This window comes from Vanessa tameamea, chromosome 17 (assembly GCF_037043105.1).
Source record: "Vanessa tameamea isolate UH-Manoa-2023 chromosome 17, ilVanTame1 primary haplotype, whole genome shotgun sequence".
Lineage (NCBI taxonomy): Eukaryota > Metazoa > Arthropoda > Insecta > Lepidoptera > Nymphalidae > Vanessa > Vanessa tameamea.
The window spans coordinates 5,174,982-5,201,669 of NC_087325.1; the positions used below are offsets into that span (position 1 = coordinate 5,174,982).

General features: G+C 31.2%; 2 protein-coding genes across 8 annotated transcripts in view; one reads left to right on the forward strand and one right to left on the reverse strand.

Moving 5' to 3' along the window:
- On the forward strand, window positions 1-25,019 carry LOC113400266 (uncharacterized protein MAL13P1.304). 6 transcript variants are annotated; one of them, XM_026639781.2, is made up of 10 exons: window positions 7,690-8,297; window positions 15,979-16,311; window positions 17,825-17,961; window positions 19,186-19,385; window positions 19,992-20,110; window positions 20,261-20,408; window positions 20,587-22,326; window positions 23,964-24,338; window positions 24,443-24,666; window positions 24,749-25,019. In XM_026639781.2, exons 1-10 carry the CDS (start codon window positions 8,246-8,248, stop codon window positions 24,970-24,972), a joined length of 3,552 nt encoding a protein of 1,183 aa, XP_026495566.2. In that variant the 5' UTR covers window positions 7,690-8,245; the 3' UTR covers window positions 24,973-25,019. The 6 variants fall into 6 exon arrangements, with proteins under 6 accessions (XP_026495564.1, XP_026495566.2, XP_026495565.1 ...); XM_026639779.2 differs by lacking the exons at window positions 7,690-8,297; window positions 20,587-22,326 and adding an exon at window positions 1-116 and having other exon boundaries at window positions 22,785-24,338; XM_026639780.2 differs by lacking the exon at window positions 20,587-22,326 and having other exon boundaries at window positions 7,834-8,297; window positions 17,870-17,961; window positions 22,785-24,338.
- The window catches only part of LOC113400289 (uncharacterized), a 215,511-nt gene continuing 190,790 nt past the window's right edge, over window positions 1,968-26,688 (reverse strand). The window contains exon 4 of one of the 2 annotated variants that reach the window (XM_064217503.1): window positions 1,968-1,985. The gene's annotated coding sequence lies outside the window, so the exon portion shown is untranslated. Of the gene's footprint in view, window positions 1,986-25,006; window positions 25,020-26,688 lie in introns of those variants that run through there. The other variant, XM_064217504.1, reaches the window with a different exon arrangement.

A 26,688-nucleotide genomic window follows, 5' to 3' on the forward strand; every position in this document is an offset into this window, starting at 1 on the left:
TGTAAGTATTCTGTGGCCAATAGGAATTGGAATAGGTTGCTGTCATGCGTCGTCATAGAAACGTTTTCAAAAACTTTTAATTTTTTTGGCCGGAATCGACATGGATATTTACGAAGGTGAGTATTAAATTATTAAATTTAAACATTATAAAATTTAATAGTGAAGTAATAATATGACCTTCACATGTATTATTTACTCTCCGAACCATTTAAAAAACAGGTTCGTATAGAAGGACCTTATTATTTTGTCTAAGGATATTTGATTCATTGCAAAAATAAATGTCAAATTATACTTACAACACAAGAATTGATAATAGTTAAGAAAATTATACATGAGGTTGATAGTATAAGTTAGTATAATCATATTTTTATCGGGGTCAAAAAGATACTTGTGTTGATTTAGGCTTAAAACTATTTTGTATTTGTTTTCTCGTTACAATATGTAAAAAAAATATAAAAAAAACAAAAAGAAAAAATGTTGTATTGCTTAATACTTGTATATTTTACGACTGCAATTTTTTATACATATTACGACAAGGTTTAAAGACTTATATTGAATTAACAATACTACCGTAATTGTTAGTGTTTTTTTTATTAATTTGTATAATATTTATCTAAAGCCTGTAAATAAATACAATTCGAAACATATCCATATTTATCGTCGTTTATTTATAAAAATAAATCTTAGTACCTATGCTTAAAGAATCAATATTGACCAGTACCAAAGCCATTATCATTAAAGAGTTACTTCTTATGGTAAAGACACACAAATCAAATATGGTGCAAGCAAGCTTATCGCGGCTCAGTTTCTATGACTTGTACAAATGCAATAGCGCGCAATTCGATGTATTACGTCATAAAAACAAAAGCCCACGCCTTAGCGAGAGATGTAGACGGCATTAATTAATGAAAACGTTAAGTTACATTTTAGGGTTTACATAATTCACATATAAAAAAAAGATAAGTAAAAGATTTTTCGTGAAATATTTCAAAAATCAATTATGTTTGGTATGTATGTGAATTACGACACAATATAATCGTAATAGCTGCAGATAGGTATGTACCCAGGCCTTCGTTAGAATTTATTCATAGAGCTATTTTATTTACCGTAATAGCCTACTTACAGGAATGTTATTTACGCTATAGCTTACTCTTATAGAGACACGATCAATATTCGATAAAATTGAGACGCGAAATTAGAATAAAATATGTCTCTCATAATAACAGGCAAGTGTCAGTTTTCATTACGGTGAACGACTCCAAGGATTATCGCTTGAACATATTATGTCAAAATCAGCATTTTGTCTCTACTACGACATTTAACGCTTGTTGTAATAACTTCGTATAAATTAAAAATAAAGTGTCATATAACATTAGTTTCATAATTATAATTATCTTTACCATGGAACAATGTTTCTGAATGTATAATGTTATACCTAATTATTGCGCTTTAGTGATTAATATCGTCATATTCCGTATAAAAACATACGTTAACATGTTATTTGCAATAACTTGTAACTATGTAGTTTACATTCGAGTAGCTATACAATAAACGTGTTTTATTATTTTGAGTATAATTAATGTTCGATGTAGGTACAAACAAAGGTACACCCAATTCAATATTTGGTTTTATTTTTGTGTCGATTCATGATTGGAACCATCAATCAATTACTGGTGAAAGCGAAAGCTTATAGATATTTAGTTGCTTCTTATTCATAGTTTGTTCTTTTCATATTTACTTATCTTTATCGAATGTAAAACTGCATGTTCACAAGTTATTTGTGTGAGTCTCACGATACTGCCCACTTGAATCAGATATGTTTTTTGTGATCATCGTTAATTTGAAGTCATTGAACGAATTTGATTCATACGATCACGAAGTTTATAACAGCTAAAAAGAGAATGGTGACGATACCAATCAAGCTTTTGTAGGTTAGGTCCTTTTCTACAAATGTGAAAGATGAAAAATGTTTTAAATAATTGTTTATTTAAATAAACTAGTTGAACTTCATGGTGTATACTTTAGAAGTTAAATGGAAGAAACAAAAAAATCTGTATATATTTATTATTTGGTTTATTTTTCGCGTAATGACGTGATTGCGACTTCAGATTGGAATTCAATTAATTCTGATCGAGGATAATATTATATTTAAATAACTTATATTTCCTCAAGCAAGCAAGCAAGGTTTTTAAAGACATAATAATGCTTAAAGACAGTTTGTTTTAAATAAAAATATTTAAATTTCAGTTCTTAATACTAATTATAAAAATGACACCAAAACATTAAAAAAATCAATTTATAATTTAACAAAAAGATGTCTGTGATGTTCAGATACGATAGCATTAGTCATTCAGATTTACATGTCGTTTCTTGCCCTCATTCTAAAAGATAGGACGTTGACTCTAAGCATTAAGGCACTGCATAAAGCATTGAATTATTTCGATATATTTTACATCCTTTTTATTAATCATACGACATTTTATCGATATAACTAGGATAAATAATTCCTTTCACATAACCCTTAAGTTGAGACAGCCTCGTGGATAGGACTCATGCGACTTCATAATCAACATATTGGGTTTAATTCCGAGCACCACTGAGTTTTCTTATGTTTATAATTTATTTAATGATCGGCGGTGATAAAGTATAAATGCGAAAGTGTGTTTTTTTGGTCGCTCACATTACAAAAGGGCAATAGATCGCGGCGTTTTTTTGTGTAGAGATAGTTTATACAGCGGAGAGAGGCATAATTACGCCACAACCTTTTCAATACAACTAAAAAAAAAGCAGACAAGCCACCTCTGGGTAATAATAAAATATTTATCAAAGTACATATAAACATTATAAAGCATTGCGTACACTAATTATCTCGTTTGCTCGCCTCCTATCGAAATGGATAGTCATTTATTGCTTTTAAAAGTCGTATGCTGTATGTAGTTACTGCACTTGTATAAGTCTTTAATCATAAGTGAATCGGCCTGACCGATATATCAATAGGAAATCGGCATCATTGATCAAATCGTTTATTGCGACCTATTTCACCGCATTGGAGTTGCGTAATAATCTATTATAACATTTAAATTCAAACAAAGATTACCATGAATATAAAATTATTCAGTTTTTAAATCCGTACAATGTTTCACAGAATTCGTGTCATACTTTATAGGGAATCTAAAAGTCTGATGAAATGACAACACTTCTTTTCTAGCTCGTTCATTATTCATAACTGACTTGTGAGTGAGGTATAATTTAAGCTGTTGAAAAGAATTAAAACGAAATATAATACATTGGTAAAAAAAAATATTGATAATATTGCACAATATTCTGAGTCAGTTCTAAGTTGAAATTCTCCTTCCACGTCGATAAAACTGAACCACGTAATCTGACAAACTTCGATCCACGTAGAATACGGAGAGTTGGAAGGAATAGCGTATATTTGTCGTGTTGTACATAACTATGATGCAAACTTATATACTCCGTTGCTCAACTGTTGAAACATACATAAGATCTGTCTCAGAATTTTATTGAAATCTGTTTCATCAGAATCTCTTAGTTTATATATTTATGTGCTTAACTGACACATGTTTATTGTCTATTAGGCACTCTAGGCTTCTGCCTAGGGGCCCAAAAATTGATAAAGAAATAATTGTTTGTAATTTTTTTGAATTAGGTGATATATAGTGAAATCGTCGTATTTATGAATAACATAGTTTTGTGGTAGAAAAAAAATATTTTAGGAAGAGAGAAAAGGGTAAAGGTCCCCGAGACGAGAGTTACCTAAAACCTGAACTTGTCAATCCGGCCCTGTTAACTGAGATAATAAAATTACGTTTATTTGTTTTTTGTAGGCCATGTCATATATACTTCATACATTATATTATATACCTACTCCTTCAGTAGGTATCCACGTGTATTGTTCATTTCAGTGTTAAACGTATACACTCTATAGGATAACCGTAGAAGAAATCTTCATGAATTATTTGCTAATTTCTTAATGAGAACTTACAGTTATGTAAAATTAAATCTTTTCTTACGCTTTTGACTGACATGTCACGTGTAACTCACACAGCTTATCATATTGTAGATCGGGATTTAGATTCGTCACGTGCCCACGACTGACATATGGTTCCAATGACAAGAGCGGATTGCAGTCACGTCTTGATCATTATCCCGTTGCAAATCATTTCATTAGAAAGTGATATATGCATATTATATATGCTTTACTTTATATTATTTCTCATCATTATATTATGTTTATAATGTTGCGCGAAATATTTTGTTTGAAATTTGATTAATCCTTGTTACGAGGTTTTTGAACTTATCCGTATATGTGTTTATTGGAACAAAGAATGGCTAGAATAAGTCACGGTGATACCGCTTTGAATAATCTTTGTTTAAAATTCATCCTGAAGTTTCCGCGTATGCGGGTACAGAGAGACAGAGTGTATTATTGACACATTTTGCATGTTAACCGTTATATCTACGACTTCTATACTATATAAACTTTTATTATTTTTTCGGTATTCTTTTAAAACTTCTAATTTTGTATAGGTACTATAAAGTTAAAATATTTTTAATCCATCGACACCGTGTGGGAAATCAGAAGATAAAAAGTCTTTAAACGAAAGATAATTATTACGTACATACATAATTACGTAAGATATCAGTTTTCACAACAATGGTGAATGTCATGTGTCGACCACCTACGACCTTATTGATAATCGTGTACCTGTTGAATGTTGATGTTTGTGTATTATTTACTTTTAATATTGTTACCGATATAATTATAAGATAGTTTACTAGTTATTTTGAAAGGGGCCTGGACTTCATCCATGCCACTATAGATAATAACATAAATACAATAAATACAATATTATACTTATTTCATTGGACTCTCTCAAGATCTGTATATACTTCTGTGATGTTGACCCAAGCTTTTTCTATCATCATACTGAGTTATAATTATAACTGTACTTTTTTCCTTATGTATCGAATTCTTTGAATATATTGTTTTTAGTAATTATTGGTTTAACAATTAACGAACATTTTCTAAAATGAAAAGTACTCAATACTTGTAGGTATATAGTTTATTTCCTTATTTTAATCGTCAATTAATGTATAGCAATCTAGCTACACTGTGTTTGTTTTCACAACGTTGTCGAAACACAAAAGCTAAGCTTGCGAAACCAGCGTTTCGTCTCACACGTCTAGATCAAAAGTGATTATCCGTTCGACTTCATTACGTCACTTCCTCATTATGAATGCTGAATGAAGTATACAACTAAAACCTGTTTACGGTAGTCCGACTGCATATTTCTTAACTGGTCGTGAACGTGATGCTCTAAAAATCTCTGTTGCGTGAAGTATCTCTTCTTGAGCCCTTATAAGTATCAGGATACAAAGATGTTGTGAACATTATATGTCGTTTAAGAACTGACTTAACCCGTTCTCTTTGTCTTTTGTAACCATTTATGAGTAAGTAAGGAACCTAAGTAAGGAACCTTCCTACGCGTGCTGATTAATGTACATACTTTATTGCTCTGATTTACGAAGATTTTTCACACACACATATATATATATATTACTGGTATCAATATGGCTCTTTTCTGAGTATCGTTTATTTTTGAATTAAACTACATTAGCTAACGAAATCGACAAAAGCGAGTTTTCGGTTATAACTACTATGTAATTGTGTTATTATGTCGATAATGTCTAATGCCTCTAACCCATAAATGTCAGTATACAAAACTGCAGGTTCCCGCGTTCACGTTAACATTTATTTCTACCATATAATGGTAATCGAAAAAGTCTTGCATACGTTACCTAATCACAAACCTTTACTAATAAAAAGTATCGTTTAAAAGTAATAAATAACAGCTCAATTTTATCGTGACTTAAGGTAATATAGGTATTTTTAACCATCAAGTAAACATTATTCAATTGTTATAGCATTCCGACCATTATGCATCCAATGAACTATCTTGAGTATGAAATACAGTTCGTTAACATTGCCTGTTTATATTCAGACATAATAGTAGAGGGGGGATCTCATCAATACACCGTTGATTTCTTTGTATAATAACAGACAAAAGCAGATATGCGTTTAAAATATGCATTTAAAAAGTTAAAAAGTTTCAAATACTGATGAATAGTTTGCACTTAACGATCGAGCTATTTAAATAGTTCCTTAAATAACTTTTTACATTGTATTTTTACTTAGTTTTAAATTCAACAATTTAAAACCCTTAAACTACATAAACGCAATAGAAGTTTAAGACTGATAGAAATATAACAAAAATTAAAATATTTTAAAATTATCCGTCTTAATCTCATTGCCTTTGATTGGAATCCATATTTAGTTAAATTTGACAGTAAACCAGAAGGCAACAAGGCAACAACTCATTAGTGAAAATAAAGCAATGACGTATGACGTATCGATATTGTTGATGGCTGAATAGTTTGTCATAGAATATGACGTAGGTATACAAGTTTTAGATAAAACCCCAACAAGTCTTAAGTCTATACTAACCGTAACACCGTAGTGCGGACGCATTGGTGCGAGTCGGGACCGCTGCCTTCCACTTGGGTGATTATGTGCGTAAAGGACAGTAGTCAATATATAATGACTAGGGTATTGTATAGCCTATATTTATATCAGTTATTTTAAATCTTTTTTAAGAAACGATTAAAAGTTTAATCTATACCAATATTATATGCGAAAGTAACTATGTCTGTCTGTTGCTCTTTCACCACCAAACCGTGTGGTGGACCGAATTGATGAAATTTGCTATGAAGCAAGTTTGAGCCCCAAGGCAGAACATAGGCTTTTTATATCTTGTATACAACGACCAACTCCTAAAACGCTATTAATAAGAAATTGAATATGTTATTAATTCTAAATAGATTATACAAACGTTATGAAGACGAAAGTTTGTTAGTCGGTCCTAATCGGATTGACTTAGAAGTTTCTCAACCCGTAATAACGTAACGTAGCGTATGTCAACAATCAACATGGTTTCAGCCTATATTTACCCAAATAGAGTCAACTAGTTGTGATTTGTATATTTATCTATAAATATCGTGTATGTACTATTCATATTAAAATGTATAATATACATATTAATTTTAACTCAATTGTGATATTGTCTGATGGTAGGTAAAACATAAAAACATTGTATGTTTTTAACTATTCTTTTTAATTAAATATTTTATTAATATGAAATATGTAGTATGATTAAGAAGATTAACAATAAACAACAATCCTCAGATTTATTTTTCTCACGTCTCTTAGTCGCAACTTTTTCGATGAGATTCTTTTGTATTTTTTTGGGCATTTTGTCCCTTTCTGGCCTTAAGTAATTACGTTTTCTAGCCCAGTCGTTCCCTTTGTGATTTATACCCGCCCTTCGGTGAACGGTCTCTTCTCGAAAGTGCCACTCATTCATTCCATTTTTAAAAGGCCCAACGGATACGATGTCTCCGGTGTTGTCACCACTGCGCCAATGAAACGGTTCAAAAGGCATCGCCGTGAGATACATCAATTACATTCCTGTGCTTATTTGGATTTCAACGGAAACAACATTTTGTTAACGGAAATACTTGCTTTATAGCAATTTTTGTGACAGTGCGTACAGGGATCGGCACTCTATTACTCTGAACGTAGCGCGTGCGCCGTTGCGTGTTCAGTTGCGGACGCAATACGAACAAGAATAGCCGTCAGTCAGATTGTTCTTGACATCAAGCCTTTTAAAATCTTATTATATTTCGTTTAACGTTCCTCTGTGTAAAACTCTGTGTTATTAAAATTCGTCTATACAATTCGATTGAATCAATCGTTTCGAATTTTAGGATTTTTTTTTATCATATGCTTATATTACGATACACAATTGATAAGCATGGCTATAATATAGATAACACTCGCAGTGGCGCTCGATTACGCGAACTTCATTTGCTGTAAACCTACTAGCTTAGTTCGTGTTTACATGTCAGGCGTATATTTAGTGCTTGTTTTAGAGGCAACTGAACAGTGATTGTGTTGATACGTATGAGTGATGCGCCTGAACCGATGCAAGTGTAGCGTTGGACCTATTTTCGTAGCACGGAAATAAGAGCGGCAAAAGGAGCAAAAAGCATTCACTACCTAAAAACTTGAGGACGCATACGTCTATGCCGAGTGTATTTTTGTCTGATGTGATCAAATGTCTATAATAGTTAAGTGTAAAGTTGTAGTGTTCCAAATTTGAAAATGAAGAAGAGGACGATATCAAAATTGAAATCGATATTCGGCTCGAAGAAAGGTATGGAATATACTGTTTTTGATCGCCTAATAAGAAACTCGAGTGTTACAGGGATTGTACGTGAGAATTGTTTGGCGATTTGTCACGTGCGAGAAATTACTCGTCACATAAACGATTTTTAAAACTTGTTAGTTTGTAATAAATATAATCTTGATCAAACCAATCAACGAATTACTCACTCGTAATTACTTTTCATTAGTAATTTTCTAAAAACATAATTACTTTTGCTAAAAATGTTTAAACAAGTATACTTATACGTAATCCAAACACTTAATAAGTTATTACAAAATAACTTGTATTGACTTAAACATAGTACAATACTACATTCAATGTGGCTGCTGAATTCTTAATAAAACCGCTTCGTGATATAATAATTTTGCATTTAGTCTTGTGTGTTAATAATAACGCAGGTAATTATATTAAAATATTACAACATTAATAAAGACATAGCATGCGATTTCGAATCGAACGCTTTGGCGTCATGCGACGAATTAATGATAATAGAACTATAACAATTAATTCAGCAATAGGTGATTAAAATTTCGCTAGCATTCTTATATATCGAGAATTAACGCTTTGAATTTTATTAACTCGCATTACTTCACGCTATTCTGCAGCTGGGACAGAATTTTATTATTTCATTGAACGCACAGCCATCCTGAGATGAGCAGCTGCTGATTCGGGTTTAACAACAACCAGCGAGACTGTGATTTTAAAAGGCGCTATAAATCTCAAAGTCATTTAAAAGAAGTGCATTATTTATTGCGACATCATTCTCATAAGTCAATTAACCAACGCGAGTTCTAATTTGTTAAGACACTTTCAACGTATTGTCAAATTAATCTGGTTTAAATTTAACTAATTTTAATTGTAGCGATCAGTTTGTATTTGAATTTTTTGTGTGGTGTTTTATTATTTTATGATATTTGTTTAAGTGTACGTGATAGGATTAAGAAATGGAAGTTTTCTTGCAAAATATTTATCCGGGCTGTTCTCAGCCATGATAACCTAAACTCGCGGAGTTAGGTGTATAAACCAGTGATAAGCACGTGGTGTAACCACTGCGATATTGGAACCTACTGTTTACGCTTATTGTTTTGCGTTCAGTGTTCAAGATAGCGCGCTTAACGTTACGAGTTTTCTTGAATCTTGTTTTATTTTTACAATAATGCTTTCTTGTTTTTGTGGTAATCGTAAAGCAGGTGAGACTTTTATCGTATTTGTCTAATTTATAATTACTATCTTTATTGAATTGTCTATGTATAATATTTTTATTTTTAAATAAAATACAAAGGTAATTTTAATATATATTTTTATAGTGACTAATAATTATTTACAAAATTTATTACATAATAAAACGCGAGTGTCTATAAAGTATTAAAATATTTATAATATTTTGTATAATCTCTATAAAATATAATTAATAAAAATACGTTTGTCATAAATGCAAATAGAAGCTAAAGGTTACAAGCGTCACGTGTGTAATCAACTCTACATACATAATTTGTACGGTTTAAAAAACATTTACGATTTTCTTCACCGCGTAAAATTATTTAAAAATATCTTCATGTACTTTTAAGCGTGTATGCTTAACATAGTATTTTTTATCTGTAACTGTTATAGTGTAATCAGGTAACCGAATCACATTAATTATCAATATTACAAATTAAAACAAAAAATGTTTTCATTGTTTGTATTAAATTGTTGTTGGTTTAGTGGCTAGCTTGTAAAGGGCCCAATAAATAGTAAGAAGCTGGATTAATAAATATGGCAATGCTAATACTCCCGTGCAGTAAGAAGCAAAGCGTTGCTTCTGCGCATCAACTCTTCGACCGTGTCGGATTGATCGTCCCATAGGATTATGAGAGTGAGAGAGTAGACGGTACATTTGTTTGCGCTCACTCTTAAAGTACCAAATGAGTACCTATGTATGAAAAATGCTAGTCTTCAATGAGAATGGCCCCCGTGCCCAAAAACAATCAGGAGGACATAATCAAAAACTTTCATGCTTCAATATATTTTTTTAGTGATAAACTAACATTTAAATATAACATCGATACATTTATTTTAAAAAATAATGATTTATTTGGTACTGTATTACAGTATAAAACCCAGTGAAGTGATAGATTTGGCATCTATATCTATATTGCATTACTTTTTGGGGCGGTAAGTTATGAAAATCGGCAGTTACATAAATAGTTGTCAGATGCGTTGCGTTGCGTTTATGGTGTCATTTTAGTTAAAAAAAAGAAAAGACTACTTAAGGGTTTTTTGTTTATTTATTATATTTAAATAGATCGTTTTTCATGAATATTTCTCGCGTGTACAAAAAATATAATTGAAGTTAACAAATCGGAAACACTATTTTTAATGTCCATATTTTATATATCACATCATCTCTTTTGTTAAACGATATTTGAGACGAGAATATTAGTTTTCATAATATGAAATCGCGGACGAGTTGCGGCTCAGCCAACGTGAACGTAGATAGATTTCTATTTGTCTATTGGAAATATGAATCAGATTGCTTTCACTGTATCGAGATAAATTTCAGGGTACTTTTTCATACTTAAAAAGTTATAAACTTTAATTTAAACTTATTTAAAAGAAATTATTTTATTCTATTGCTTAACATTTACGGTCGTTTTCGTTTAGAAAAATAAATTATATATATACATATTCCTTTAAATATATATATATATATATACCTTTTATCTTTCATCAATCGTAATAAGAAGTTCTAACTAAATTCTACCATACGTCTAACCAGCCAAATCTTATTGACGTAAGAAGCGTGAACCAACAAAGCAAACTCTCACACTGTTACCGACCTGCATATGTGTTTCTCACGAATATACTTGATATAAAAGATACGGTCTAATGTAACCTTTCCGAAGAAAGTGTCCGACATTGTCTAATCAAGTATTTAATGTCTGAAACGACGTGCGAGACTTTTTCCCACGTAACATAACAACTCGAATAAACCTCTGCGGTTTGTGGACAATGCGTGAAAATTGGAAATTGATGATGTTTTATTTCATTTATTGGTAGAGATCGTTTAGATCCTGAAATAGTTTTAAGACAATGCAAAGCTAAACATGTACAATATCTCTTAAAAGAATACTTGTTAGTCTTCATTATAAAACATCTTAATTCTTACGATATAACGATTTGAAAGGTACCAAAAACAGGAATTTCTAGAACATTATTAAAAAATAATTATAAATAAATATTAAATATGGATAAATTATTTACAAAGTGTACAGTACACGTAGATATATGTACTTGTTATGTCCAATAATAGGCTTTATGTACGAATAAATGCGTGTAATGTTTGTCCAAATGTGATTCGAATCGGTTTAGTTGTTTTTAAAAAATAAACAGATTTTTAAATTTATTCATTATGAATCAACGTATGTCTGGTGCCATAAGCATTTCATTAAAGTATGATCCACATATTTCTCAGGAACTTCGCTTATCGCCCTAAGAACTTTTGATATTCAACCTGAACAATTTTTTCTCTAAAACACGTTACGTATTTCATGCGATTTGCATCTCAGCTATGTTGTGCACTACTAAGAGTTTGTGAATAATATATCTTTATTTATAATACAACACTGTTACACATAATTACTTATTTCTACTTTAATTTTTCTTCCAAAATTCCGATAACAGTTTCGTCGACGTTCAAAACACCGTTTTTTCGCAAATCTATTGTGAATATCAAGCTCTCGACCAATGATATCGCGTCAATTTGCTGTCAATTGTCAAATGTTGTTTATTTGGCTTTTTTCCTGTTATGGTTGAAATAGAGTATATTTTACCTAAACTCTATCTGACACAATTTTTGTGTCACAACTTGTCATAAAAGATCGGTTACGTCAATTCGATGTTGACATTCTATTATGGGATATCATTAATGTATAATGTTTCTTTGTTTCTGGCGATTGTACATCGTATCCATTACATGGTTAATATTCACTTTCACAAATTATTTTAATATTACCTACATGACATTCGTGGATCTATAAATGTTAGTTTCGTGCAATCTTCATTCGTAATATTTACTTAAGTGTTTCTTTGCGCTTTATTGCGTTTTCGGGTGAATCATAATTCATAACATTAATCCATAAGTTACGCTTTCCGCTATAATTCCAAATAAATGAGTTTTCGTAACAATTTTTTTTTTTAATAGTTTACAGTCACAGTATATTTCTGTAATGTATTTTTTATTCGTATTGATTAGTTACAATGTTCTCTTGAGTTTAATGAACTTACGTTTAATTTTTCGCGTCGACCACCTTATTCTTTTGTAGTTATCATATACTTTAAGATTTTAAACTTTATATTTTTATGAATATTCAAAACTTTATCTGGTAGCTTCGCAATTGTCAATATTTCTTTTTGTGACTGTTTCTCTTAAAGCAACATAAACATAAAATGATAAGAATATATCATTAAAATTAGCCTTTTCGTCATACTTATTAGATAGATATATGGTATACGTTGTAAAATTATTTATTTATATGAAAAAAAATTAAACCTACGGAAACATACGGAAACGTTAAACAAATAAATGAAATTGGATTATTATTGAACTAAAATCGCGTGCGGTCGAGGTTAGTTTTTTCAGTACATCTATCATGGTACAGTAGTTTTTGGATATATATAAATTATATATATCATCTTAAAACAATGTAAGAATACATTTTTTGCTTTTGTATTGTTATTTATATTGTTCTCATATAGTTACGTAATTGTTTAAATTAGATATTTTTTTTATTTCTTACGTCTATTTCCTTTAGAAATTTGCAATTACGTATAAAAGCACGGTAGCTACAACTTACTCATACCGTACAACTTTTCCCTTCGTTAATGTACCAGGCATCGCCCAGCACAGGCGACCCTCATAATGTCTTCCCATCCCCTCTGTTTTAAATTAAGACTGTTATTGACAATCTTAAAACTCGTACGAGTTAATAAAATTTTTACTTTCATAGTAGTCGTCGCATCTGTGATGACATTAAGATAACAACCTTATAAAATATCAGGGCTATCAGTAAAATTCCACAAGCCTTTCTTTAGATGTTATCTTTATTCAGAATATTAAGGTCAACGCAATTTCGTGCTATTAATTAAGTAAGACGATGTTTAAGTCATGAACGTAATATTACTTTAATATTGATAGTCACCTCAAAAGGGAGAGAGAAGTAGTAGGTAAGGCCTCCTAAGTAGGTAATACAAGCACTGGGACATTTACTAGATACATTAGGTATACTAATATAATAAATATCCTTTATTTAGATAAATTTTAACATCAGATATACAATTGAAGAATTTTAGCTGATCAACTAAATACATATGCATGATGATGACGCATGAAACAATGTGTCTGATTGTACGTTGTGGTACAGACTGCAGAGTGCAGGGCCGGTAACACGAGACGCTTGCTGGGCGCTCATTACTTGCACTGAATCCTTTGATGTGCTTCGTACTGTAAGTTGGCAGACAGCGGTCCGCTTGTTAGTCGTTACGGCTCCGTGTTAAATAAAACCTGTAGTAATTTACGTTCGTGGCACGCGTGAGCGATGTGCTTGGCATAATTATCGGATTTATATTTTTAAGTATGGGAACCTCGAATATCTTCTCGGAATGGTAATAATGGTTAAAACCCTGTCGGCGGTTAAGCGTTAAGCGTCACAAACAACTTTTTGTCTGTGTATAACTTCCATACCAGTCCTATAAAAAATGTATACCTACACATTTTTATTGAAATATGTTAATACGTAAAATTATAATCTTATAACATTTAGAATTAGAATTCTGTAAAAAATACATTTAGAAATACTATTATTATTTAAATGAATATTATAAATTTTGTAGAATGATATGGCCTCAAATCTTTGTATGGTTAAAATTCTAGAAGACGATCGGCATTAGATGGAATTGTTTATTTTATTATTAACTTTTAATATGCCGATCGTTTAATATACATTTTAAATACATCGTGTAGAATGGACTACCGACCGTGACCGAGTGTATTTGATGATACTAGTTTAAAAACGCCTCACGAATACATTTCATATAATTTATATACGCTGTCGTGTATGGAGATTAAGTCGATATAACCATTATAAAATATAGTTTAATTAACAGATCTCGCGTTATATAACGAAGATTCATAAGGTGCTATATACTAAATACGTTATTTTTACTTGTTAAGTCAAGCGGTTCAAGGTCGTATAACTGGTTTCGACCTGAATGAAATTTCTCAATATAAACATAGTTGCATAAAGTACACAACATAAACTTCAGTGATAAAGGTGTGTCAACATAACCGGAATCGGGTGTCGTTGAATGTGATTATGAAAAGGAAGCGGCTACTCAATGTCGAGTTTGAACCCATTAACTGAATACAAAAATAGAGGACCCATGCCTTTATTAAAATTTTACATTTCGTATGAGATATTAGAATTGGTAGGTCGTAAAGGCGGTTTATTTTTAATTTGTTTCGCCAGTATCTCTATTGTTTATTGAGGATAATTACTAGATATCTTGCTCAATGTATTTACATAACATCGGCAATGATACGATATGTTTGAATTACAAATTTGCTACACATTATTTAATATTGTTATTCTAACATGTAATGTGTCTATTGCAATTGTATGCTTTGAATTAATTGTTACTTTAATTTCATGAATACATACGTTTAATTGGTTAATATGATTTATTTATCTCGATGAAATTTTTTGCTCAATTCGCTTAATATTTTAATGGCACTGAATATCGCGTGACTCTACGCTAGAATTGAACAAAATCGATATAGAGGTTGTAGTGGTTGCGTCATGTTTACCTTCTCGATGCCCTTGCAGGCGTATCGCAATGAATTTGTAGAATTTTAATGTTTTTGCGGACGGAAAAAACACCATAAGTTTCAGTTCAAATATAATAATTAGTATGTTTGCGTATTCATTTAATTTTAGTCATTTTATTTATGTCATTTTAAATCAAGCGTGCCGAATAAGATATTATATTTACATTGTATGTTGTTCTTGTTGTAAGATTTTGTGATAAAAATATTTCACACATGCTGACATATTGCATATGACAAGCAAACAAACACTGAAATGCAAATATTCTTGCAATGTTTAACTATGATTCGAGCACAAATTAATGCCACTTCTCACACATTCCTTGACATCATTGTATCGTTTGTTGGTATATATTTTAAATATTTTAGTATATTAGACATATTTACTTTAAACCTACATATTCTATGATTTATCGATACTAATATAATAAATGCGAAAGTAAATCTATAACCTCTTCACACTTAAACCGCTAAACCGATAAAGATTGAATTTGGTATGGAGATAGTTTGAGTAAAGGGGAAAAATAAAGACAATTTTTTAACCCACCTCAAGGGAGTAAAATGGGTGTGACGGTTTGTGTGCTATCGGCAAAGTATTATAAATTTCGTGCGGGCAATGCCGCAGGTTCTGCTAGTATTTAATATATTACGGTACGTGGCTGACCACGCCAGGTACTCGCTTAGCCGGAAAAACTGAAAAAAGAAGTTATGATTGCGGTTATAAAGCGATGTATATGTTGAAATGGATAATATTGTACTCGTAAGTATATTATTATGTATATTAATGGTACTTTATAACTGTTTCAGGCAAACGGCAACAAGAACAACAACAATCCTTAAAGTCTTCCCGCTCGCCGTCCCCGGATCTACACAGTCCGGCTTCCACCGGCAGCGAATCGTTCCGGCCGATACAACGGACTCCACCCCCAACTCGCGTTGGGCCGCCGCCTTCCCCTCCAGTTCCTACGAACCCGATAGTTCCTGTCGCCCCCGAACCTTCTGGCCCTTTACCTCTGTCGCCATGTCTTGTTTGCGGAAGAACGTTCGTGCCTCAGTCGCTAGCGAAACACGTCAAAATATGCGAGAAGATGACCGTGAAAAAACGAAAAACCTTCGACTCCTCAAGACAACGACGTGAAGGTGATTATTTAATTACTTTTTTTTATCCTTAAACTGCTGCATGATCTTGTTGCTTTTATAAACAAATAAGTAAGTGCTTTCGGGTGGTTGGATAACTAAACACTTTTAATGAATTAGGAATTGTTTATGACGAAGATAACAATGAAACACTACCATTATTAGAACCCTTTGATGTAGTGATTTGTATTCCAGTACGATATTCCGTTAGATATTGCGTGTTTATTCATTATAAATGAATGTATTTATATTTATTTTTTTATTTTGTGGGTGACAAGGGATGGACTCATTGAACGATTACATATTTGGTGAGTGCGTGAACATGTACATGACATTATTTGCAAAGTTAACTGTTGCTGTCGAATGTGAACGTTTTACTAACCAGTACCCACATCAAGAGCAAATCATGCTACATGCTTGTGTATTCCAAGTTGATACTTAATCTAGAATGAAGTAGCTTACATTCACATGAATACTTTATTGACCTACAAGTCTACGAGCTGAAATAATATGGTTAATAGGACAGATGAATTTTATTTGCTAGAACGGAATAGGTACCGTCGTTCTAGAGACTCGTGAAAGTTGACTTGATCTTATTATCCCCTTTCGGACGTATGAGCTTAGAACTCGTTTAATAGGACTTTAATCAAAATTAAGAATAAATAAAACAGCTACACGTAGAATAAACTTCAAACTGAGAAGACTTGTTTCGATAAATATATGTATTTATTTCCGATGTTGTTAAGATTCATTATCTAATGTTTAATGTATATTTATAACTGTTCGATTTAAATGTTTACATAATAATAAATAAATTAGGATATACAAATATATGTATACAAATGTAACTTTGCGAAATATTTAGTTTGTAGTGTGAATCGATGGTGATAAAAAGTGTGCTGAGAATATTAAAATACAAGGTCGTCTATGAATTTGGAAGTATCCGCTGGGAGTATGTACTCGTATGTACGTCACTCATATCTAACATTTGTCCGTGCAATGTTAAATATTATTGAATGATAATAATTATAATAATAATCAATAATAAAACCTCATTTAAGTATTCGTTAATAAAATATAGAGACAATACACTTAAAATTTTTCGCATGATATTCGATTCAAAATTATTAAGAATTATATTGAAATTATATTTGGATTCAATACGTCATTAAAATAATATTTACATATAATATTTGTGGAATAACACAATCGCAGAAGTCTCTACATTTGCATAAAACGTGTGGTCGCGCTAACTTCGGTAACTGACGCCTACGATAGTCCATCTAACTTGCTCAGCTGAGCATATGGTTGTCATGATTCATGTTTATAATTAAGCATTGTAAGCAGTAGATTGCTGTTTGTTCCACCTGTTATGATCTGTGTCTGCGATAAAGAGCACGTCATCAAAACTAATAATTACACAATAATGTTCTGTAAATGCAATTCAATCAACTCGTAAGAACTCTGTTACCCTGCAATACACGTTAGCATGTTTACGAGGTGTAACCAATTGCAGGCACGGACTTAGAACAATACTTGCCAAAGAATTTCGGTCTTCCAGAAAACAGTCCCTTCCTCGAGAAGAGTCCGCCGAACACTGCCAAAGCTGCGCCCAAACCTAAAAATCATTCTGTAAGAAGTGCTATTATGAAGGTAAGAATATTCAACATATTTTATCCGATTTTATATCTGAAAACTGAATAGCCTAAAGAAGCAATTTCAAAATTATACGATATTATTAAAATAAAATATTTTTCAATAATTTATTAACTCTCAACTTTTAAAAGTGCTGCTTTTGGACAAATATAATTTATTTAAATTATATTTCCTTGTTGAAACTGAATGGCTTGTTTTTATACATCTTGACATTTTCACTATATGTAATTTGAAAGAGGAAAATATACCTTTCAAGTTTTCTAGGAACGCGGTCTTTCTCATTTAAAAATATGTTCATGAGGCCATTTTGTAATGCTAATTGGTACTCATTAGTGTTGAATCTGTATACACGGAGTGCTTTTGTGCTTGAAATAAGTAGTACAGCGTTATGACTTGGTATAACGAAAATAGAATAATCATGCTCTCCTATCGATTACAATAATCTTTAAACATTTAATTTTTTCTTATCTTGTTAGGTATTGGTCTCAAATATTACATTAATCAATTTATTTAATATTCCAAGCCTCAAAACCTTAATTGATTTTTTTTTATGGTATGATCAACAATGGAGTATTAATTATATATTAAATGTATTGTATTGACTAAATAATGGCTATGACATAGGTGACTCAGGTAACTGAATAGAGATAGAGGTAAATGAAAACGAGAACCACATTTCCCGAATTCCGAAAGATTGTCCAATATAGAGCAAGTGAATGATGACGAGTATAATTTAAAGAAATCATATGTATTTTCCTCTCCAACTACTTAAGATTAAGGCCTCATGTATATAGCACCGCATCCACATCGGTGCCAGACAGCATTCGTACCAAAATCGGACCGCAAATCAATCCACGTCAAAACGGTGCCTTGTGTGTAAACCTTAAATCTCGCATTAAATAGTAAACCAGAGAGTACAGTGCAGTAGGTTAATATAATCATAAATGTGTAGAAAAAGTATCCAATTGGCTACTAAACATAACAATTTACGTTGAGTAAGTTTTATGATTGAGGCCCTTGGACCGACCCCCAAATTTTAGGGGATTATGTAAAACATTTAATCAATATGATCATTTAATCTTCATAAGTAAAGTAAAAAAATTAGGTAATTTATTATAATCGACAAGCAATAATATTTAAAACAATATAAAAATTACTGCAAAAAAGGACGATTTTAATCTTAAATGGGTAATATTCGTAAAATATGCCCTAACTTTGCAGCCCGCGGCCGACCTACAGAAGTGTCCGCATTGCAATCGGGCGTTCGGCCTGCGTGCGTTCGAGCGTCACGTGGAGTGGTGCGCAGACAAGGCAAAGATCTTGCCGGCGGCGCCCGGGCAGCCTCCCCCTCATATTGCTGATGCGAAGCAGAGGCTAAACGCTCGCACGCAGTATAAAGCGCCCCCAGTTCGTGGCAGACGGTAAATATGCCATCTATGTACATGTTTAATCGTAAATATTATAATACAATAACTCAATAATCAAGCACCTCCAATCGTTCTCAGACAAAGTATCCATGCTTGTTTTTCATGTGTTCTTTCTTTTATGTATTTTTCTTTATATCTCATTTAATTCTGGATCATATTTTAGTAATGTGCGGAAGGATTTATTTATAGTAAATGTCTTGTTGTTTTATTAATTCCTATTTTAAAATTATAGATTTAATTTTTGTGACAAATCTCTTAAATTCATTAGAGATATGTAATACGTTTGTGACAGAAGATAGACTACCGGAGATATTAAAAGACTATACGCCAACACAAGTGCTTAATATGTATTATTTTTCTTAATACTGTCCGACATAGTGATCTACGGCTTCAGCTGCTTTTCAAAACAAGGAGAAATTTAATAAAATCGGTTTCTATTATTTTTAGTTGTTTTCTATTATTTTTAATACACCTATCCTTATAAATTATTTTCTATGTCCTTTAAGGTGGATACTATATTCCTACCTAGATTCGACATAACTAAGTATGTTATGTAGTAAAATATGTTCATACTTTTAAATATATTTATATGTTTTCAAGATCCTCACAAACACGTGAAAAATCATCCAACAGTCGGTCCGCATCAGTGGAATCGACGCGCGGTATCTCACCGCCTCGTGAGTACGGAGACTACAGGCACACTCGTACCAGAGCGTCAGGTATAATACTCACCGTTGTAAATTTAATTGATCAATCATTTCGCTATTGCAAGAGTAACAGACCAAAGTCTTTCTTGTTAAGGAGAGAGAACATTGAGTATTAACTCCATTGTGGGTCGGTAGATGTACATTGTAATAAAACATCGACAGAATCCGTGTCCAGCAATGACTACCACGAAGAAAATACAGCGCACGTTCCAGTTATTAGAAACTCAAGAATTGGTCAAAATAATTCATCAGGAGATGCAAATGTGAAAGCCAGACAAGCAAGACTTGCCAAAGACCTAAGCAGTTCCAGGTATAACTTTGATTTTTTACTATTCATCTCTCAGTATCCTGTCACATGTAGCGAATAAGGGGAAAGGAAGGATCAATGGTTTTTTTTTAAATATATTTAAGTGAGATTTTTCATTCCTATCTCCTTGTTTGTAATTTTTTTCCAAAATTAATAAAACCCTTCCTTTCCCATTCCTTAGACCGATCCAAGAATCTGATCCATTCGATATCCAACAAACCAATACAGACCTTAATATTAAAAAAGATGATACACAAAGTAAACCCAAATCCAGATTAAATATAAAAAAACGAGAACAACTAAAAAAACTCGAAGAAATTGCTAACAAATATAGTGAAAAGAAACAAAATGTACAAAAAGATAAATTAAAGAACGGAGCAAAGAGTTTAGATAAAAAAGATTCGAAAGATCCAAAAAGTCAAATTCCAATACCAAGAAAAACAAATCTAATAAAAGAGAAGAAAGTAATCGAAGCACAGGTGTTAGACAAAACGAATAATCTTAACTCAATTGAAGCTGAAGACCAAGCTACTTCATCGTCACTTTCCAGACAAAATGCTAGTTCATCAAATGTTAAAAATAAAGTAACAGCAAAATACAATATTAAAAAAGATTATACAAAGAAAATTAAAGAAAGTACGATCAGTTTAGATAGCCTCGAGAATGGTTCAATAAATACGAATAGAGACAAAAATAGTCAATCAGTAGGAATAAATACAGAACTTCTGTGTCCTTGTATACCTTGTGTCATATATGACAATTCAGAACATAACCCAGTGAATAAAAAACGAAACAAATCATTATCAAAAAATAAAATAAAACTAGTTAAAGTTGATAATTCAGATTCGCCTGTAAAGTTGCTGTATAAAAATCCTAAAATACTAAGTTTTTGCGATGTTGAGAGCGATAAAACTTGTAACGAAAATATTAACCAATCAAACGAAAATTTATCGTTGGTGAATCAATCAAATTTAACCTTATGTAAATCTTTTACCGATGATTCTTTAACTAAAAATAATTTAGAAAAGAAAAAGACTTGTGAAGATATAAATAAAACTGTATTTGACATACATTATATAAATTATATAGAGCCGAACAAGAACTCTTCAAATGATAATATGGTAGACAGTATATCTAACCTATCAGCAGAAAATATTGAAACTAATTGTGAACACGATCTAAGTGAGGGAAGTTTTGAAGACTCATTTGATATTAAAAAAGAGGTTAGCGCAGAGGCTGATACAGTTTTAGTTTGTCGTCATAGTAGTGGTGATACATATACAAAATTCACGGAGGATCCTGCTGATTTAGAGGAATTTCTGAGCATAACGGATAAAATGATTAATAATGATAAAACACAACTCGAAACAAATAACATAGAAAAATCTGTTCAAAATATTCATACGCCACGAACAGATTCGATTGAATCAATGAATAGAAAACTCTCTGAAAATAGCACCAAAGATACTAATAAAACTGGGCCTGTTTTCTCAGACACTTTAGAAGAATTAAAAAGTAACTTGAAAGATCTTCTAAACGAAGCAGATCATGAAGCAGACAATTTAACAAAATACAAAGAAATGAATGAGTCTGAGTTTAAAAAAAATGTATGCGATATGGAGCACATCACAGTATATGGACTTAAATTTTATGAAGAAAAACAGGCAGTTGAAAATAATTCAATAGAAGAAAAACCTTCGGAATTAAAGTTACCGTCAATAAATAAAACTAATAAATTTTCACAAAACGATAATGATAAAAATGTGCATTGTAATATATATAAAGCAAATAGAAACTCTAGAATGTTAAAACATAAGAAAAGAACAAACAGCGAATATCGAACATTTATCATAAAAGAAAACCAAGAGGATATCTGTGATGAATCGCCACCGTTAAAGTTGCCTCGCATCGAAAATAAAAGGTCTTATTGGTTATCCCTTAAGTCCCTATCTATCTATACCGTTCACGGTTATGGTATATTACAAATATATTATTTTCGAAAGTAAAAAATATTTAAAGAAAATAATTTACGTAGTATTCTGATTAATATGTTCATGATTTATTTCGATCGGATTAAAGCATATTTCGATTTATTCTTAAAACTGGTGTGTGCTATATTAATCTTAACATTCTATATTTTTATCCTTCATTAAAGTTATTGCTTGCTGCACAAAGGTATTGCTTTATCTATTATTTAGTAATTAAATATATATATATACATATATACGTAAATAAATCATGAAAATACATTACATTCATGCTACTCAATTTATTTTTAATTATATACCATAATAATCGGAATGCTGACACACATTAAGTGTTTTAAACACATTAACATATCATCCGTATTAAATTGGAAAAAACATTTAAAATTTTCAGGCTTGATGATAATTACGATCCCTTCGTATCTGCAGCAAAACAGATGAAAGAACTCATGTCCTCTGATACTAATATTCCCAAAAAAAATAATAATCCCAAAGATTCCAACAGAACCCTGCCTAGTTTACGCCCTAAAGAAAAACTATCCACAAGTTACCGAACTGAAAATACTAAAATGATAAAAGACACTATAAACAAGACTTATCAAAAAACACCCACACTGCAACGAATGAAATCCTTTGGTAGCTCAAATAATGACAACAGTAGTCAGTCCTTTGGCGGTAGGTGTAGCTCGTTTAGATTAAACCGGAACGATAAGAAACCTAGTCAAAAACTTAATACGACTTTTACTAAATCTAGTAAAGAAAATATTAGTTCCACTGAAAAATCTTACTTGTGTCGTAACAGCAACTTAAACCGCTCTTTTTCGAGTTATTCAAATTCTAGTTATAGTACACCTAAATTAAAAGACAAAATTCCCAAAATATCTCAATCCATGCATCACGGTTTTCAACGTAGCACCATAAAACAACCTCTAAAGTTAGATAAAATAAACAAAACCGATGAAAAGAAAGATTTTGTTAATCTCGACGCTATACTTTCTTCAGACAATACTTCAATGACTGACAGTAATTATATAGACCCGCGTCTTATTAATGAAAACGACAATTTGCCAATTAATGTTAATACAATATTAAATAACCCTGACATAATAAGTAGTATGGAATCCTTGCTAACGACAGAAAATTTACCTGCAAAATTTGATTCATTTAGCGCAGTCAAAAATAACGTAAAAGATTCATGTAATAAAATTGACAAAAATGAAAATTTCACCAACAATAAAATGAACCCACCATTATTAAGTGAATTTAATTCTCAATATGAAAAAATGATGTCATCTTTAGAACAAAGTATAGCTTCAAAAACTTCAATAAGAGACGATGATTCTCTTTGCGAAGACTTTGACTTGGAAGAATTTATGATTTCTTTCGATGAAGAAGTTCATAAACAAAAGATCGAAAATAAGCGCACATGTAGTTCAACAACTAGAATAGTCGCGAAATCCGATCTTTCAAATAATGTCAGTACCGAAACAAAAGTTGTTAACTCTCCCAAAGTAGTAAATAGTGGTAGAAATGGTTTGATTCCTGTTAACAAATCTAATTCTCTTATTTTTAGCAGTAACAATATAGTAAGTGATAAAATTTTCCCATCCTCTATTAAACGTTCCACCTCCCTCCTTGACTCCATTCAAAAGAAAACCGGAACTAAGTTAGATAATTCAAAAGGTCGTCACAAGACAGACCAACTTGAAGATGATCTGATGCAATCTTTAAAAGATTTTGACAAATTCTATGAGTCCGAAAGAATTGAAAATCAATCTTCGAATAAAGAGGTTGTCAATAACAATAAGATCATATATAATGATAAGTCAAAGAAAGAATTTCGTCGAAAAGTGGACCACAAACCTAACAAACATGAAACTAACCACAACGGAAACTACACACCAAATGGAAAATCAACCAATGATTCAGCATATAGCAGGTTAGTCAGGTAATTAATTACTTGGAATTATTTCACAGTTACTAAATATATTTTTAAAGTATTACATTTCATTGCGAATTATTAATAGATTAATGGTATTTTATATTTTTTAGCCTAAATAGAATATCCCCGTCAAAGTTATCTTTGTGTAATGTAAAAGAGCAGAACGGAGTCACGTCTCTTGAACCTGTTGGTTCCGATTCAAACAGTAGCCACAAAGATGATGTCCGCTCAATTTCTAGTGAAGAATTTTTAGCAATGGAACGGTCAGCTGAGCTTGATGGGCCGATACCGCGTACTGAAACACACAAGGAACTAGAGACCCCTGCAATTAACGGTTAACTAACAATTATTAATTGTGTATTTTTTTTATTAATCTTCGTGTTTCCTCACTTTAATACTTTATGATATTTTCACAGATAAAAAAGTTAGCTCCCGGGCGTCTTCTAGGCACAGTCCTACATGGAGACCACGGCATGAGACCCTGAGCTCCAGTGGATCTGAAACATCTCTGCACCGACAACGTAGAGACTCCATCCCCGCACCGCGTCTCTCACGCTTCTGTCACGAGTGCGGGAATAAATTTCCCGTAGAGACGGCCAAATTTTGTATCGAATGTGGTGTCAAAAGACTTGTAGTGTAATCAAAGTTATGGTGTAGATGAGCGATTTCTAGTCTAAATAATTGTTTGAGGTTTGTGAGCTACGCACGTTGTGCACGTGCAAAACATTTGCCAGTTATAGGCGTTATGTCAATTTATTTTGAATGAATTTATATTGATATGAATGAACTTTCTGAAAAAGAGTAATTTTTGCAAACATGCACTTTTAATTACGTTTTCATAATAAATATGACAATTAAGACATTTTAAAACGAATAATTGTCTAAATGCAAAAATAAGTATTTATTTGCTTTTGGGATTTAAAATACATCTGTGATTGTTTTAGTTGCACAGATGGTTTAAAATAGATCTCTATTATTAATATCTTTCAAAAACGAATACTATTCAATTTGCACAAACACTTAATAATGAAATTATATATACATTGTTTGAAGAAGGATGTAAAATTAAAATATCTACCATATTTTAATTAATTGATCGATTGTTTTAAAATGTAGTGTTACCAAAATGTATATGTAAACCTACCCTTTAAATAAGTGCCTTTACCTGGTAGAAAAGATTGTATGAAACTTATGATACCCATATAATATATTTTACCATTTAATTATTGTAAACTGGGGCCAGCAGCTTTTAATTTAAATATCTGTGATAAATCGGAAAAATAGATCAAAAAGGAACAACTCGCAAGTTAAATACAATTGAAAAATTAAGTGCCAATTTTGCTTTTGGTTTGAGTGGAATTTTGTGAATCTATATTTTTATTTATGTTTTGTACTTGTTGGTAAATGTATTTTGTTTTTTAATTGTTTAGTTTAACTTCCAAGATTTTTAACTCTTTTAACATCTCTTCTACGAATGTAGCCATTTTTAACAAGACTGATTTGATTTTCAAATATTTGAAAGTATGATCCTTACTGACTGTTATAATGAATTGTTTTAATAATGATTACATCATAATAAATTAACATTTAAATTTAATAGTTTTATTTCTTGTTATTCAAACAAGTATCTGACAATTTATGTTGATGATATGGTTCATTGACAGTATATAATATAAAATAAACACTTTGTATACACATTATTTTAAAGATTACACTTCTCATATGAAACCAATTTGTAAATAAATTAAATCACATTACCAAAACAATTATAATAGTAGAATACACTACTTCACAATATTGCTCTAATATGCCAAATTTCAACTGAAGAGGATATGGTTTATTATCATCGGTAAGAAATCATAGAAGTTGATAAAAAAGTTAATTAAAATTAATATTATTAAACAGCATCGGCCCAAAATTTAGTTAGGCAAATCATATGCAATTTGTCAATGAACACATTATCTAACATATAATCATTGTCATCATCAAATAATAGATTAGGGTATATATTTCTTATACCTTATCTTAGAGTATGTGAAAAAAATATAACATTTTAAATAAAACCTAATAGTAAGATAAGGTAGACAAAGCATTAATAATTACATTTCTTTTTGTATTTAATTTTCAAAGTTAAAGATGTCAACATGATATGAAAATTACAAAAATACCAATTTTAAGAATAGTAAAGTTAAGTTGGGCCAATACTATGAAACAAAATATATTATATCTAATATGGTAATCCTTACTTCAGACATACAAATGGTCTGCTATAATATGATTCAAGAAATAACAACAAACAGAGCATTGTTGATTTATTGCAAGAATTCATTATTTGGAAAAAAATATTACTAAATGC

Excerpts from the sequence above, each read along its gene's own strand:
- LOC113400266 (XM_026639781.2), top strand. The coding sequence starts at position 8,246 with ATGAAGAAGAGGACGATATCAAAATTGAAATCGATATTCGGCTCGAAG. Across the intron at positions 16,312-17,824 it reads CTCAAGACAACGACGTGAAG|GCACGGACTTAGAACAATAC; the intron begins GTGATTATTTAA and ends AACCAATTGCAG. Across the intron at positions 20,111-20,260 it reads CACTCGTACCAGAGCGTCAG|AATCCGTGTCCAGCAATGAC; the intron begins GTATAATACTCA and ends AAACATCGACAG.